General features: G+C 42.6%; 1 protein-coding gene across 2 annotated transcripts; it reads left to right on the forward strand.

Annotated features, from left to right (window-relative positions):
- On the forward strand, positions 1-15,381 carry itgb1a (integrin, beta 1a). Of its 2 annotated transcripts, XM_034108734.2 has the most exons (16): positions 1-67; positions 418-503; positions 1,242-1,485; positions 1,577-1,747; positions 2,315-2,553; positions 2,879-3,034; positions 3,126-3,221; positions 3,729-3,818; positions 4,056-4,196; positions 10,236-10,438; positions 10,518-10,756; positions 10,843-11,065; positions 11,830-12,065; positions 12,268-12,434; positions 13,286-13,363; positions 13,828-15,381. In XM_034108734.2, exons 1-15 carry the CDS (start codon positions 1-3, stop codon positions 13,361-13,363), a joined length of 2,436 nt encoding a protein of 811 aa, XP_033964625.1. In that variant the 3' UTR covers positions 13,828-15,381. The 2 variants fall into 2 exon arrangements, with proteins under 2 accessions (XP_033964625.1, XP_033964626.1); XM_034108735.2 differs by lacking the exon at positions 13,286-13,363.
- Positions 15,382-16,069: the final 688 nt, after the last annotated feature.

Consider the following 16,069-nt stretch of genomic DNA (forward strand, 5'->3'; position numbering starts at 1 on the left):
ATGGACCTGAAGCTGCTCTTGGTATCCATATTGTTTGGAGTCTTTTGTTTCAGTAATGCTCAGAAAGGTAAGATAACTTACATACTGTGTAGCTTTAACATCATTATTTTGTCACATGGTTTTGTTGATGTCAGCATGCATAGTAGTAAACACAACATTCATAATGATGACCAGCTCCACAGAGAGGGAGGCCATCTACTTAATCTTAATGATGTCATTGACCATCCATCTACAGAGGATAGAGGATAATGGAAAAGAGGGGATATTCTGTCTCTAATTACCATTGAGCCACACAGTGTTCCAGATGAACTGATGTATAAACATGGGGGGCTTAACAGGCTGCTTACTTTGCACGGCCTGTGCTGTGACCGTGCTCCCTCTGACTCCCCCTCTCTTCTCTCTTTGTTTTCCATCCAGAGGGGAACGAGTGCATCAATGCCAACGCCAAATACTGCGGGGAGTGCATCCAGGCCGGAGCCAAATGTGGCTGGTGTAAAGACCCGGTGTGTGAATCTCAGCTGTCAGCTGTAGTTGTGCTGAGAAATGCATTTGGATGCCAATATGAGGCCATTAGCCTAGTGATAGATGGCAATGACCATGCTTGAGTGTGGGGCTGCATCTTATGATTTCTTTATTTGCCTTTCTTTAAAAAAATCTAAAATTACTTAAAATAATAATACATTTAGCCTATGATATGTCAGAAATTAAGAAAAAAAAATGTCCAGAGCCAAAGATGGTTACTTTAAGTTCTTACTTTTCTAACAAACATTCCACAACCAAAAGTAGTTTCATTTGCAACAATAGAGCCAAAAAGAAACTGTTCCTCGATGTAATTATTAGTTGATTATTGATTTAACAATAAACAACTAATTGATCTGCCACTGTCAAGTTTTCTGTTTCTCTGTATGCACCACTTATACCAAAGAAAATTCCTCGTATGTGAAACTACTTTTTCTGATCAATTTACATTTGACATTTCCAGTGTTAAGATTTCTTGCTTATCCTTGATTTATATTATTGTAATTGAATACATTTGTGTAATTTTGTCGGATAAAACAAGCAAATTAAAGACGTCATATCAAGTTACAAGGAGCATATTGAATTGTATTCTTATGTTTTGCAAAAATGATCCAGTCATCAATCAATAAAATAAAAGTGTAAAATCATAAATATATATTGTGTCACATCAGCAGATTGTTGATGAATTGTCCCATTGATTCTCCCTGTGCTGCTGGTTCCAGGAGTTCCTGAAACAGGGTGAGACCGTGTCGACGCGCTGTGACGAGCTGCAGTCTCTGATAAAAAGGGGCTGTGATGATGACATGATCGAGAACCCTCGCGGGGATCAGAAGATCCTGAAGAACAAAGCGGTGACAAACCGCGGCAGGGGAGAAGGGAAACAAAAGTCAGAAGCCAGACTGAAACTGAAGCCAGAGGAGATCACTCAAATCCAGCCTCAGAAACTCAGCCTGATCCTCCGCTCTGGTGAGAATACATTCTAATGAACCTTTCCTGAAGCTATTACTTACCTTCTTTTTCTCTGACACAACTTCTCAATGATGGTAACTTCATATAGGTGAGCCCCAGTCCTTTGACTTGAAGTTCAAACGAGCGGAGGATTATCCCATCGACCTGTACTACTTGATGGACCTGTCCTACTCCATGAAGGACGATCTGGAGAACGTCAAGAACCTGGGAACCAGTCTAATGCTGGAGATGTCCAAGATCACCTCGGACTTCAGGATAGGTGAAGATTAACATGTTCTCAAGTGTGATTACATTTGACACTAAATGTAGTTGAAACTTGTTAATTATAAGGTACAATGACATTGTATTTACTGACTATTGCAGTGATAGTTCTTTTTACATCTAAATATGAATACACACATGAACTGCTAGATTCCAATACATTAAATGGTGCCAATTGGCTCAAATGTAAACAAATGAATACTGTAAAAAGAGCTCAATTTGTAGCCCACAGTCAGTTCTGACTTACACCCTGACTAAGTAAGGGAAATTGTCTAAGTTCTGTCATTTAAACACTATAATCAATCCAAAGATTGATCCAGTGTAGTCTTTTGATGTTCGGCCCACAGTTTCAGACTTTGAAAATGAGGTAGATTGACTGTCTTGTACTTTCAGGTGTACTGTTGTAGGTATTTGTTGCCACCCAGGTTGGAATGACCTTTTTGTGACCTGTACAAATAATCAAACACTCAGCGACCTTCTCTGAACAATGTGGTGTCAACTTACCCTCAGACTCGAGCACCTAGACTCAAACCCAGCTACATTTAAAACCAACTGTCTTTTAAAGGTTTCGGTTCCTTTGTGGAGAAGACAGTCATGCCGTACATCAGCACCACCCCGGCCAAGCTGCTGAACCCATGCACAGGAGACCAGAACTGCACCAGCCCGTTCAGCTACAAGAACGTTTTGAAGCTCACCAGCGACGGCAAGAAGTTCAACACCCTGGTGGGCAAGCAGCACATCTCTGGAAACCTGGACTCTCCCGAGGGGGGGTTCGATGCCATCATGCAGGTTGCTGTGTGTGGGGTAAGCAACAAAATAGAAGCCGTTTCCTATCAGTGATCCTGTGGGGGGAAATAATCCTTCTCAGGTTCTCAATTCAAGGCAGTTTTCCCACAATTACGGCACTTGCTTGGAGGGATACAGCGCTAATAAATGTGGTGATATGTGAAAAAGCTGTTTTATGAGTCCTTGGTGTTCACAAGCAGATTGTTGAATGCAGTGATAATCAGTAGTTCATGTCTCACTTTACAACCTGCTCATATTCTCCATTAGTCTTTATAGAGGGAATTTATCGCTTTTGGCAGATGTTATTTCTCCTATTTTTAAGTGTTTCTTTCTCATTTCACAGGACCACATTGGGTGGAGGAATGTGACTCGTCTGCTGGTGTTCTCCACCGACGCTGGCTTCCACTTTGCTGGCGATGGAAAGCTGGGTGGCATCGTTCTGCCCAACGATGGAAAATGTCACTTGGAGAATAATATTTATACCATGAGCCACTACTATGTAAGTAACCCAGGCTTTTTACACTTGTGGCAAACACTGCTACTGTGTGTTACAATGTTAATATGACTCCTCTCCCCATTCTGTTTTAAAGGACTATCCCTCCATCGCTCACCTGGTTCAGAAGCTGAGCGACAACAACATTCAGACCATCTTCGCAGTCACAGAAGAGTTCCAGCCTGTTTACAAAGTGAGTTATCTGTCTCTGGCACACTTTTACTTCATTTTCATCCCCTTCTTTTCCAGAATACTTTTCCTCATTCCTTCCTGTGTGCGTGTGTGTGATGATGGAAGATGCCCAGTATGTACAATATCCATCCAGTCCAATGCCTCTGCCGCGAGTTATGGTAGCATCTCCATAAAAGCTCTTAATTGCTTCCTTGTGCCTTGCCGTAACATCTGAGTTTCATTAAAGTTCTTTATTTATCACAGTAGCTTCTGTATGCTTCAAAGCAATGACAATTCCACCATTTCAAGGTTGTAATCAATGTTGTATCCATCTAAATCTGGGATTCAATGTTTAAACTGATACATTTCCAGGCTGTAATAAAAATGCACTCACGTCATTCAGGTGGAAAAGCAGTCTATTAAAGTGCCTTTTTATCTTGTGTTGTTACTGATAGAGGTTTCAGATGTCACAGGAAACATGGAGCTCTGATTAAGCTTTATTATAAAAACTGTTTTCTTCTCTCAACAGGAGCTGAAAAATCTGATTCCAAAATCTGCAGTAGGGACTTTATCTGCCAACTCCAGCAATGTCATCAACCTTATTATAGACGCCTACAATGTAAGTACACTGTTCAGACTGTTGACTTTAAGTGCCCTTGAAAAAACACTTATCATTTAGTCACATGGGCCACATTAAAGAACTTAACAATGTGCCTCGAGTTTTAACTGTCAAATATTTTTCCAAACACATACTGTCATTTATTACTCAGCTAATCCTTTGTGTACCGTACGCTGCCAAAGCAAAGCTACCTGATGAAATTCTAACATTCTTGTTGTTATCTCTTGGATTTGGCAGTCGCTCTCCTCAGAGGTCATTTTGGAGAACAGCAAGCTTCCAGAGGGAGTGACCATAGCTTACACATCGCACTGTAAGAACGGAGTGGTTAATGAGGGGGAAAGTGGACGGAAGTGCTCCAACATCTCCATCGGAGATCAGGTGAGGATAAGAATGTTTCTCTTTTTTGTTGTTATTCAAAAGTAGATGATTAATCCTATTTCAGTCGTTAATGTTTTATGTCATTGTGTGTTCATGGAAATGTATTTTCTAAATTGTCTTCTCTCCTGTGCTGCACAGGTGAAAGTCTTTCTAATAGTCGTGCATTTTTCTGTGAGACGGGTGGATAAAAGTTTTAATTTCCTTGGTATTTAACCATTTATTCGCACCTGGAAGAACAATTATATTGCTTTTACTCGCATAAAAAAAAAACGAGGAACTGGTTTAATTCAGTTTTTGTCCAAAAAAGTGTTAAAACAACAATCACAACTACCTGCCAATTTGCGATCAATTGGAAGAAGAGCGCCCCCATGCCTCAACAACAGGTGTTGTGTTTGGGAGTGGTGCTCGATGCAGTGGCGGAGTCCGCTCTGTTGACCATAGCGGAGAAATTGTGGTTATGGGCTGCAGAGGTGATGTTATCTCTGAGAGCCCTCCACATTTCGTGTCTGGAGAACAGGGGGGCCGACCTCATGTCGACGGGCGGACCCCTGCCAGACGAGTGGGCGCTTCACCCAGAGGGGGTGAAGCGGATCTGGGCCCGGTTCGGGACAGCAGAGGTGGATCTGTTCACCAGCCGGCGCAACACCCACTGCGCACTGTGGTTCTCCATGGCTCTGAGCGACGACCCTCCTTTGGGGGTGGACGCGTTTGCACACGAGCCATGACCGAAGAAGCTGCTTTACGTCTTTCCACCGCTACGTCTCATTCTCCCTCTCCTGGGGAGAGTGAGGCGGGAACGTCTGTCAGTCATCCTGGTAGCACCGGATCGCGTGGGGGCGCCGTGGTACTCAGAGATGACACAGATGAAGGTGGGCCAGCCCTGGGCACTCCCCCAAGTTTGGGGGGTGATCTCCCAGGAGGCAGGTGCATTCGGGGCATTACCCACGCTGGGCCACCCCCACCAGGCTTGGCTCCTGAGGGGGAGAGGCTGAGGCGGGATGGATTGTCTGATAGTGTTATTCAGTCTATCCAGGCAGCTAGAGCGGGATCCACAGCCTGTTACAGACCAAAGTGGCTGGGATTCTGGCGATGGTGTGAGGAGCGGAAAATAGAGCCCCTATCTTTTAAATTGGGATCTATTGTGTAGTACTTACAGTTGTTGGTGGACAGAGGGCTTGCTCATTCCACAGTGAAAGTGTATGCAGCAGCCATCTCGTTCTGCCATGAGGGATTTGGCGGCAGGTCAGTTTTTGCCCAACCGCTAATGTCGCGGTTTTTGCAGGGGGTCAGGAGGCTGCGCCCAGTGGTGCGCGCCTCTGCCCCGCAGTGGGACCTGCTGCTTGTGCTCGAGGCTCTGGTCACAGGACCATTTTAGCCTCTGGAGCTCTCTTCCCTGAAAACACTGTCATGGAAGACAGCGTTGCTACTTGCCTTAACGTCAGCCAAAAGAGAGTTAACTGCTTTATCGGTGCACCCGAGTTGTTTAAACATCCGGGGTGACCGAAGCGGGGCGACAATCAGACCGAACCCCTCCTTTGTGCCCAAGAGCCTAAGGAGTATGTTCAGGTCAAGGGCTATCCAGTTGGGGGGTTTTAATCTCCCCCCCATAGTGGGGCGACGGAGGCTAAATTGCACCTCCGCTGCCCGGTGCGTGCGCTGGCATGTTATGTAGATCGCACGGCTGTCCTTAGACACACAGAACAGCTGTTTGTGCGATTCGGGGGTGGGGTAACTGGAAAAGCTTTGTCCAAGAAACGCCTGGCGGGCTGGCTTTGCGAGTGCATTGCACATGCCTACGGACAGGCGGGGGGAGCCTTCCCCACGGAACAGCCTTATTTAATGGCGTAAGTGTGGAGGACATATGCACGGCGGCATCTTGGTCAACACCAAGTCCCTTAATTAAGTTTTATCTCTTGGACATGTCTGGCTCCTTTTCATCATCTGTGCTTGCTGGGGCAACGCAGGACTGGTGAGGAGGGAGAGGGGGGCTGTGGGTCAGTGGGCATCTGACCCCCTCCCCGCACGTAATGTGCTTACGTTTCCCGGGCCCCCGTCCCCGGGGGACATAACGCACACATGGGCCCATAGGGGCTGGAGGTTTCTTTTTTTCCCCTGCATTAAGACAGGAGGAGGAAATCCTCTACGTTATGGCACACCTCCGCGGGGTAAGCGCGTCAGGGTGTGCCCGGCCCGCCGCAGCCTCTTTCCCTCGTCGGTTACGACCGAGGGAGAGGTGAGGGAAGCGCAGCTGCTGCTAAACAGAAAGCCGGTCCAAACAGGGTGATGGAGTGGTGTTCTCGCGAGACAGCAGAGCGGGTTTACATCGGCCTCCGCCCCTGTACCTATAGAGTCACGCCCATCTACTTCCGGTCCATGGGACCTTATTTCGGAAAAATTATGTATTGAAGTCAATGGAGAGAGAAAACGTAACTTTCGATCCCGTTAGAGAGAACCGCAGTGACGCGTCCTAAAACCCGGATGTAAACTCCTTTCGGTTCCTTCGTCAAAAACGCAATGCAATTTCTCCATAGGATTTTGGAAAATAGCTGGAAATAAGGTCTGTGGTTGACACACATTTAAGAGACGGATCACGTTTTGTTCAGCCGGATAATCTCCACATGTCTATCCTACTTTTATCATTTTCAAAGCATAAATCTAGTCGCAAAATGCTAACGTTATGCTATAAAGGAACTACAGCAGGGTCGCTGCTTCAACGTCACGACAATTTAAGATCATATTCAAACATACAGATTGTAAATGGAACAAGTTGAAGTGTTTGAACAGTTTGCAGGAGGCGGGTACTTGCTTTCAAGCAGAACAGGGCAAACAAACTTAGCGGGAGTGTTTTACGTGTTCGGTGTAATGACGTAAAACGGCCTGGACAACTTCTGTAGTCCATTTCAGCCACTTGGTAACAACCATCGTTTTTTTTTTTCATCGACACGTAAACTCTTCAAAAATCACCAACGGGGTCACTGCTGATGTATTTAATGTCGTAGAACAAAACGTGATCTGTCTCTTCAATTTGTGTCAAACACAGACCTTATTTGGAGCTATTTTCCAAAATCCTATGGAGAAATTGCATTGCTTTCTATCGAAGGAACCGGACGTGGTAAAAATGCTAACTGACTTCCGGGTTTTAGGACGCGTCACTGCGGTTCTCTATTGTGCCACGAATTACACATATGATGTTTGTCAATCTTAAAAAATAATTTCCATGTCAAAAAAGTCAGTTTTTCTTAAAACTGTTGAAATATAAGAGTATGACAAATACGTAAGTCATGTCATAACTGATGTCACAATAGTTTTCCTCCACCAAATAAGAGATAGCTAAGATAAGATAACTTTAACAAGATGCCTGTGTGCTTAGTACCAGGTTGTTATCATACCAGCAATGGGTCTTGCTCGTTTTTTCACTTCCCGTCTGATGAAAGGACCAGGAGTGGCTGGATCAAGTTAGCTACCTTGCTAGTAGCAAGCACATTAGTTAGCATTACAGCCTTAGTCTTGTCATTTGTATTAGCCGTAACATAGGGTGACCAGACGTCCCTGTTTTCCGGGGACAGTCCCTGTTTGTATTGGCCTGTCCCCGGAAATGTCCCCGTTTTTTAATATACGTTAAAAACACATAGCAAGGTGAAATAAAACATTTCATGTCAGGAAACACTGGGTAAACAGACTGTGGTCGAGCCAGCCCCCACTTCGGAAAACACACTCAAGCCAGCCCGCACGTTGTATTGCGGTGCGCGAATATGCATTACAGTAGAGGCCTGTAAAAACTGCCTTCAAAATAAAAGCATTTACTCGGTCAATAACAAATATACCTAAAAACACACCAAACATATTCATATATAGGCCTACTGGAGCTTAAATTAAGAAATATGTACTATATAATGTGATCAATAATAATTTAAAACAAACTACGTATAACTACCACATTATAACTGAGTGAATGTAAAATGTAAATATGCAGTTATTAAGACATATCTGACATTTCCACTGGGTGATTAATTTCAATTGATGTTGACACCATCTCACAATACTCCTAAAATAACATTACTTTCTGAAGCACAATTTAAAATATATGCTGTTTAAAATCTCAAATTAGATCTATTGTCCATCTATATTTAGATTATTATTTAATGGAAACCGTCCATAATCAAAGAGTCATTCAAATTCAATAATATACTTATTTCACTTCAATAAAATACTTATTTCACTTCCTTCTGTTTTTGTACAAGAATAAATAAAAAACTGTCAGATTATCAAAGACTTATTTCACTTCAGGGTGATAGCAGGACACCCCATCTAGTCACTCAGAGAGAATCAGGACAATCTGATGTAGAGTTTCAAAATAAAAGACCTTTGAAGTCTCATATATGAGCTATCGTCCTTCTGTTTGTATCCAACAGTTCAAATGTTCGAATTACATTAAACCAGAATTGTCCCCCTTTTTTCTTTAACAGTGAAGAAAATTGGATATGTTAAAGGTCCCATGTCATGCTTTTCCGGTTATTACCCGTCCCCTTGTGTGTTATGAAGGTTTGTATGCATGTAAACGGTGTGCAGAGTCAAAACCCTCAAAGTACACCCTGTAGCGAGTAAAACTCTAAAACAGAAAATACCTCCCCAAAACGCCTCGTTGGAGATACGTCACTGTCCATTTGATTCTTCCGGGTACGCATGATGTCATCCGTACCCGGAACTAAATGGACCAATCCGTGGAGTCGTTACGTTATGTCAGCGGAGCCGTTACGTTAAGCCCCCGCTGATTGGTCCAAATTGACCAATCCACGGACTTCCTCACACACACACTCAGTGCATGCAGCTCAGCTGATTTCTCCTCCCTGGCTGCAGGCTGATAACAGACAGTTGGGATCGCGGCGAAATTCTCTCTGCAGACCCATTCTCCCAGCGTTTATCAACCTTTTTCTTACTCAATATCAAGCCACACTTATTGTTTTTACTTCGGCTGTGACTTTGTGTGTGCTCAGGGTGAGTTTGGCTGTGTTTGGCTGTGTATCGCTAAACAAGGAAATCACACCTCCACGGAGCTCAGCGCGATTCACAACGTCCCGACTGGTCCCGACCAATCGGAGCACACTGGGCTCACAGGGAGGTGGGGGCAAGAGCTACAACGAGCCGTTTAGTGGAGAGAGTGAATACTGCTGAATACACATACTTTACAGAGATGCTGTATGCGAAACCAATGTGAGTTTGGAAAATTGCACAGTATAAATCTATTCTAGTAGACCTCAACAATGGAATTATGATCAGTGGAAATGGCCATGACATGGGACCTTTAATGATATATTGACCACAAAACTCAAAATTATCTTTTAAATTGACAAACATTATATGTGTAATTCGTGGCACAATTCAAACGGGATCGAAAGATAATCTTTCTCTCTCCATTGACTTCAATACATATTTTTTCCGAAATAAGGTCCCATGGAGGTCCACCGGAAGGGGAGGGACTTCGCCACTCCAGTCCAGTAGAGGGCGGAGCCTGTGAGCGATATAACGTTGGGTTACGTATGGTAACCCTTGTTATATAAGTACAGAGGAGCCCTCTACTTATGGAAGCACTGCTGTCCTATGCTTCTTAGCTGAAGAGAAATTAAAGGGATAGCCGTGAGGGGGTGAGGCCGCCCAGGGGCCGGCTACGTCTATGGAAGTCTCAGTTAAGGAATGCGTGCATGAATAGGATACATGGGAGTACCCTTAGAGTCCAGTGAAGGGCTCCGCTGTGCTTATATAACAAGGGTAACCATACGTAACCCAACGTTTTAATACAGATCGTTTTTAGAGATCAAACACCAGAATGATTTTTCTCACCTGCCTCTCGGGCTTCCATAGAAAACTTGATTAATATCCAAAGCCATCAGTCTCCCACTTTTGTCAGGCTAAAATGACGAGATATGAGGTCACCAAGTCAGAAACTGAAAACCAGCTTCTTTCATTCTTTGTTCATTATCTGCCCTGGGCCCTGCACTCACATCCCACACGCTTTTTCCTTTTTTCTTGTTTCATTCCCAGGTCATGTTTAGCATCACTGTGACATCTAAGGGCTGTCCGAAGCAAGGCAAGCCTGAAACCATCAAGATCAAGCCCCTGGGATTCACAGAGGAGGTGGAGATTACCCTCAACTTCATCTGTGAGTGTGAATGCAATCAGGACGGCATCGAGAACAGTGAACTCTGCCACTTCGGTAACGGCAACTACGAGTGTGGAGCCTGCAAGTAAGTCTGGAAACCTTTTGATTTGGATCTGTTTTTCGTCTTAAGAAATGCTCCAGAATCTCAACCTCTTCTGTCTCAGGTGTAATGAAGGACGAGTGGGCAGACAGTGTGAGTGCAGCAGCAACGATGTGGCCACAGAGGACATGGACCGGACCTGCAGGAAAGACAACGGCACCGACATCTGCAGCAACAACGGAGACTGTGTATGCGGCACGTGTGAGTGCAAGAAGAGAGATAACCCAGAGGAGAGGTACAGCGGCCAGTACTGCGAGTGTGACAACTTCAACTGTGACCGCTCTGGAAACAAACTGTGTGGAGGTGAGCACCACGGAGAAAACAATAAGATAAGATACTGCTCAGAGATGGTTTAATACACCTCGGCTGATTTGTTTCTGTTTTTTTAGGGCATGGACGCTGTGAGTGCAGAGTGTGTGTCTGTGACCCCATGTGGACCGGAAGTGCCTGTGATTGTTCTCTGGACAACAGCACATGTATGGCCAGCAACCAGCAACTCTGTAACGGCAGAGGAACGTGTGAATGTGGCACCTGCAAGTGTACTGATCCCAAATTCCAGGGTCCCACCTGTGAGACTTGTCCTACCTGTCCAGGGGTCTGCACTGAACACAAGTAAGACTGAAATGAAGACATGTCAATGTTTTTAAAAGCTCATATTACAAATATTGATGTATTGTTTGGTGTATTTGAACATTTGAAGGATAAATTCACATTTCTTTAAGTATGTCTTAATAAAATATTCACACACATGAAACAGATTGAATTGATACCTGTGCTAAACAGCATTCGTAGTTAGTTTTCGTAGTATAGCTGCTGGTTTGGCTTGCTTTCCAACAGCTTTTACACATAGATTTAAAGTGAGGTACTGTAAATCCTATAGCTCCAGATTCCAGATCCAGAAGATCCAATTATCTCTTCCCATTTTGAAGAAGCATCCAAAAATCTTCTCTGAATTAATTGAAAAAGCAGCCTCCTCCATCATCCATTACATTTTTTTCAGGATTGTAATCCTGTTATTGCTATCTGCATATCTATTGGTTTACGGCAAACAGGAACTGCTTGCGTGTGCATGATAGTAGCTAATCATGCACACTTTTCATATCAATAATCTATTACAAATGTAAACAAATAAAGGATTTGAAAGTGTTAGACTTTGTAAACATCCTGTGTTTTCATTGTAAAAAGGACAATTTATGGAAAGGGATGCTGCTGTTGAATTTATAATGCCATTCTTCAAAACGTGCACAATGTAGTTCTATTTACCTAAATTTTCATGGAATGGGGGCAAACATTTTAGATATGTATATGATCTTTTGAATTTGTGAAGCATAGCTCATCTCGTTGCTTATCACTAACAAACGCCCTGTATCTTCCAGGGAGTGCATCCAGTGCCGGGCGTTTGGCACGGGTGAGAAGAAGGAAACATGTGAGAGAGACTGCAGCTACTTCAACCTGATCAAGGTGAAGGAGCGGGAAAAGCTGCCCCAGCCCAACGACGCCAGCTACCCCGTGATGCACTGCAAGGAGAGAGACGCCAACGACTGCTGGTTCTACTACACCTACGCCGTCAACAACAACACTCAGAAGGAGGTGCATGTGGTGGACATACTGGGTAAGCAGAAAGCTGGGCCAACCAGGGTGTGGAAGGTTTCTGTTACAGAGAAAGCTAATTACAGGGTCTGTGGTGGGGCTGCGAAAATAGCACATTTGTTTATTCACATACAGTACAGCCGTGTGAGAGTATGTTATTCCCATGGCCTTGTTTTTTTTGTACGCTTATTTCAAGCTGCCTAAACACCTCTGTTGTGTTTCAGACTGCCCCGCCGGGCCTGACATTATCCCCATCGTGGCGGGCGTGGTCGCCGGCATCGTCCTGATTGGCTTGGCCCTGCTGCTCATCTGGAAGCTGCTCATGATCATCCACGACAGGAGAGAGTTCGCCAAGTTCGAGAAGGAGAAGATGAACGCCAAATGGGATACGGTGAGTGTTTGGAACCGGCTCTGTGAAAGACTAGCAGGAATAACATTTTCGATTTTTGGCTGGTAAGGTTATTTAAATGTAGAAAACAGGTGTTCTGTAAAGCCACAACTGTCAGGGAATTAACTTGTGAAGATGATTTGTTGTTCTAAGCAGCAGATGAGATTTGCAGACTTGATGTCAAAGTGTCTCGCTCACATTCTCACCAGCGCTTTTGAGTGGCGCTCAAAATAAAAAGGGAAGATGTCAGGCACTGTGTGGACTTTTTTGGGAATGTTATGCAGTCTGAGCATGGCTGGACTTTTTCCGGGGAGTGGCCACAGTTCCTCCCTTCCATGCTTCCAGCCCATCAGCCAACATCAATATGACTTCAGCACTACTCCATGTGCAGCTCAATGCCTCTCCCTAGTGGTGGAATTGTGTCATAACCCATATATAATGTGGGTTTGGTGATGCAGATGTTCCTGATCAGTATGCTGGGGTCTTACTTATTACCATGGGCAGGGCTATGGCTCCACATCCCTTTAATTTGAAGAAATGAGAGACTGTTCTGCCCTGGGTACAAAAGCAGCCTTAAGGAATTCCAAAGATACTTTGTGATCTCCTCATGTTTACAACCACATCACCCTGATCTGTAGCCTCAACAGTTTGGGGTTTTAGTAAGTAAAAATAAATTTGGTTTAGGTTTCACAAAATCATTTTCTTCCATTGTCCTCCTTTCATCCTTTTATCTTACTGTTCCTTATTCAAACTTTTCTCCCTTTTTATAGTGCCTTTTTATATTATTCGTTCCTTTGTTCCTGTTCTATGTTTTTCCTGCTCAACTCTATTCTTTCCTCATTCTTTACCCATAGCAAGACAACCCAATATACAAGAGTCCTATCAATCAGTTCCAGAATCCAAGCTATGGACGTAAAGCTGCTGTCCTTTAAGTTTGTATTTTCTCTCCTTTCCACCTCATTTTCCTGCATGGGCTTTTCATTATGTTATATTTTTTTCACTGAGTATCTACTTTTTCCTTTATTTCACCTGTCTTTTCAAACTATGAACTATATTTTCATAAGAGTGGAACATCAGGAAGAGACATATTACTTTCAAATTTCGTGAAAAATGAGTGCATGAGTGTGCTGTGAATATCAAAGCAGCTAAAAGTGTCTACAGGGCAAAAATGCTAAAACCTTCTCTGGTAAGTATACAATGTGTTTAAATATGATGCCTAATTTAAACCTCCTGATATTTGGTGTGAAGTCGCAAAAGCATGACGGTGTGCTAAGTGTGATTTAAACAAATGACCTACAAGAAGGTGTAGTAGTCTTATCCCTAATAACAAAGTGTGTTCGCAAATTGTCTGACTAAGCAATAACTTGATTATAACTTCAATTTCTTTGCTTTCCAGGGTGAAAATCCCATCTACAAAAGTGCTGTCACGACTGTGGTCAATCCAAAATATGAAGGAAAATAACTGGTCACGGTTTTCCATGAACTCTGCTATCAAGTATCCGACAGGAACCTGTGGTCGAGTTTCTGTCATTTCCTTTTGTTGCTTCACCATTATAATGTACCCAGCAGCCACTGCATCTGTATTTTTACTAACACCTATGATTTATATGCATTTGTGATATTTTAGATGTACAGTATAAAGTATGTGTATATACTTTTAAGTTGCATATTTGCAAAAAACAATGACATGAAGGTGTTCTCTTCCTGCCACAGGACTGGTATGGCAGAGGATTACACCTTTTTTTAACAGCACAATACGGACACTATGGATATTCAATTATTCTGCAGCTTCTGTCTCGTTCTCAGACACTTCTCTGTCTCTTCGTCTCTCTGTGCACTGACTTCCTGTGTGTCTCTGTGTGTCAGATAGGACATGACTTCTATATGTAAATTGTCAGCCATAGCAGCACATAAGGTCAATGTGTGTGTGTGTGTGTGTGTATATATAGATAACAACTGAAATGTTAAAGGTCCCATGTCATGCTTTTCCGGTTATTACCCGTCCCCTTGTGTGTTATGAAGGTTTTTCTGCATGTAAACGGTTTGTACAAACCCTCAAAGTACACCCTGTAGCGAGTACAACTCTAACACAGAAAAGCCCCAGAACGCCTCGTTGGAGATTTTCTTTTTTCTTCCTGGTACCAAGTGACGTAACGACGACCAAATGGACCAATCCGTGGAGCTCCAACAAGCCGTGTAGGACAGAGAGTGAATACACATACTATACAGAGATGCTGTATGAGAAAACCAATGTGATTTTGGAACATTGAACAATGTCAATCTATTCTAGTAGACCTCAACAATGGAATTATGATCAGTAGAAATGGCCGTGACATGGGACCTTTAAGTATTGAATAATATTTCACATTCAACTTTAATTTGACCATTTGTTGAAACAGTAGTGGTGTGGTTGTAAATGTAGTTTTGAACTGCAGCTTTACATTTGAATGCACTCTTTGTGAGTATTGTTCTGAAGGAGTAAATAAATACACAATATGAAGAATTGTTGTTATCACAAAGGGACTGTATACCACTTGTTGAAATTATGATATTGTGGCAATGTTGAACAATCCACAGATTTGTATAGTTATGATACAAGTTTAACGTTGAACATTGTTGTACTTGCAGTAACTTTATTACTCTTTCTCAGATACTTTCCTATGTTCTTGTCAAGTACGCCAAAAATAGTTTTGTGTTGGCTTATTTTCGTAAACTAGTGAACTCATGTGTGAGTCATTCTGTCAATTTTGAGATCATATGACGGAAACAAGAGTGTTTTCTGTTCCGTATTCACATGAATCACCTCTGAAATGCTTTCACCTCCCAATGCCTCTGAAGTACCACATGCAAGCCTTTAAACTAAAGTATTGTTTTCAAAGTGCCTTTTATTTCAATATCTTGTTCTCTCCCAATGCTGTTTGAGTTATTTATTAAAAGTACAACAAATGTCTGTGTCTTCCTGTTTCGCTAACTGTACCTACAGTATGAGGTAGATCATCCCATTTGTTCTGTAGAAAATGCACCATAAGGCTGATGGCTAGAGGCATGCTCCAATGCTTTAAAAACATTTCTGATGATACTGAAGAGCAGTTAGTCAATAACAATGAGTTACATAGGCAATTCAAGTTCAGAGTTCATGCATTATATATTCTGCCATGTTTTCATCTAAAACGTTATTGATAATATAGAATCTGTATAAGGAGTATTTGAAAAATAAATGTTAAAAAAAGAATGAGAAAGATTGATGCAATTTAGCCATAGAATAGATCCTCAGTGCCTCTGTGTTTTGCTCTCTAATGACGCCATCCCATCTTTTCTTGACTTATCAGCTTTTCTGTACGACATAACGTTTTTTATGTATATTTATAATAACATCTGCCTATTATATTTATGTCAACTAGAAATAAAAAATGCAATGAAAGCGTTTTCCTTTCAAATACATAATTAGTATTATTAACATATTTAATACAACTAGTTCAAGGGCATACAGGACTACAGCAACCTTGTGTGTTTTCATCCCTGAAGAGAATGATTCAATTATAAAATGCAAATTAAAAAAAATAAGAAATTCATTAGACCTATTTTTCATCCAAGTGTGTCCTATTGTATTGTAAATCACACACATGTATATGCAATAT

Source organism: Pseudochaenichthys georgianus, chromosome 20 (genome assembly GCF_902827115.2).
Source record: "Pseudochaenichthys georgianus chromosome 20, fPseGeo1.2, whole genome shotgun sequence".
NCBI lineage: Eukaryota > Metazoa > Chordata > Actinopteri > Perciformes > Channichthyidae > Pseudochaenichthys > Pseudochaenichthys georgianus.

Excerpts from the sequence above, each read along its gene's own strand:
- itgb1a (XM_034108734.2), top strand. The coding sequence starts at position 1 with ATGGACCTGAAGCTGCTCTTGGTATCCATATTGTTTGGAGTCTTTTGT. Across the intron at positions 10,757-10,842 it reads TGGAAACAAACTGTGTGGAG|GGCATGGACGCTGTGAGTGC; the intron begins GTGAGCACCACG and ends CTGTTTTTTTAG. Across the intron at positions 11,066-11,829 it reads GGGGTCTGCACTGAACACAA|GGAGTGCATCCAGTGCCGGG; the intron begins GTAAGACTGAAA and ends TGTATCTTCCAG.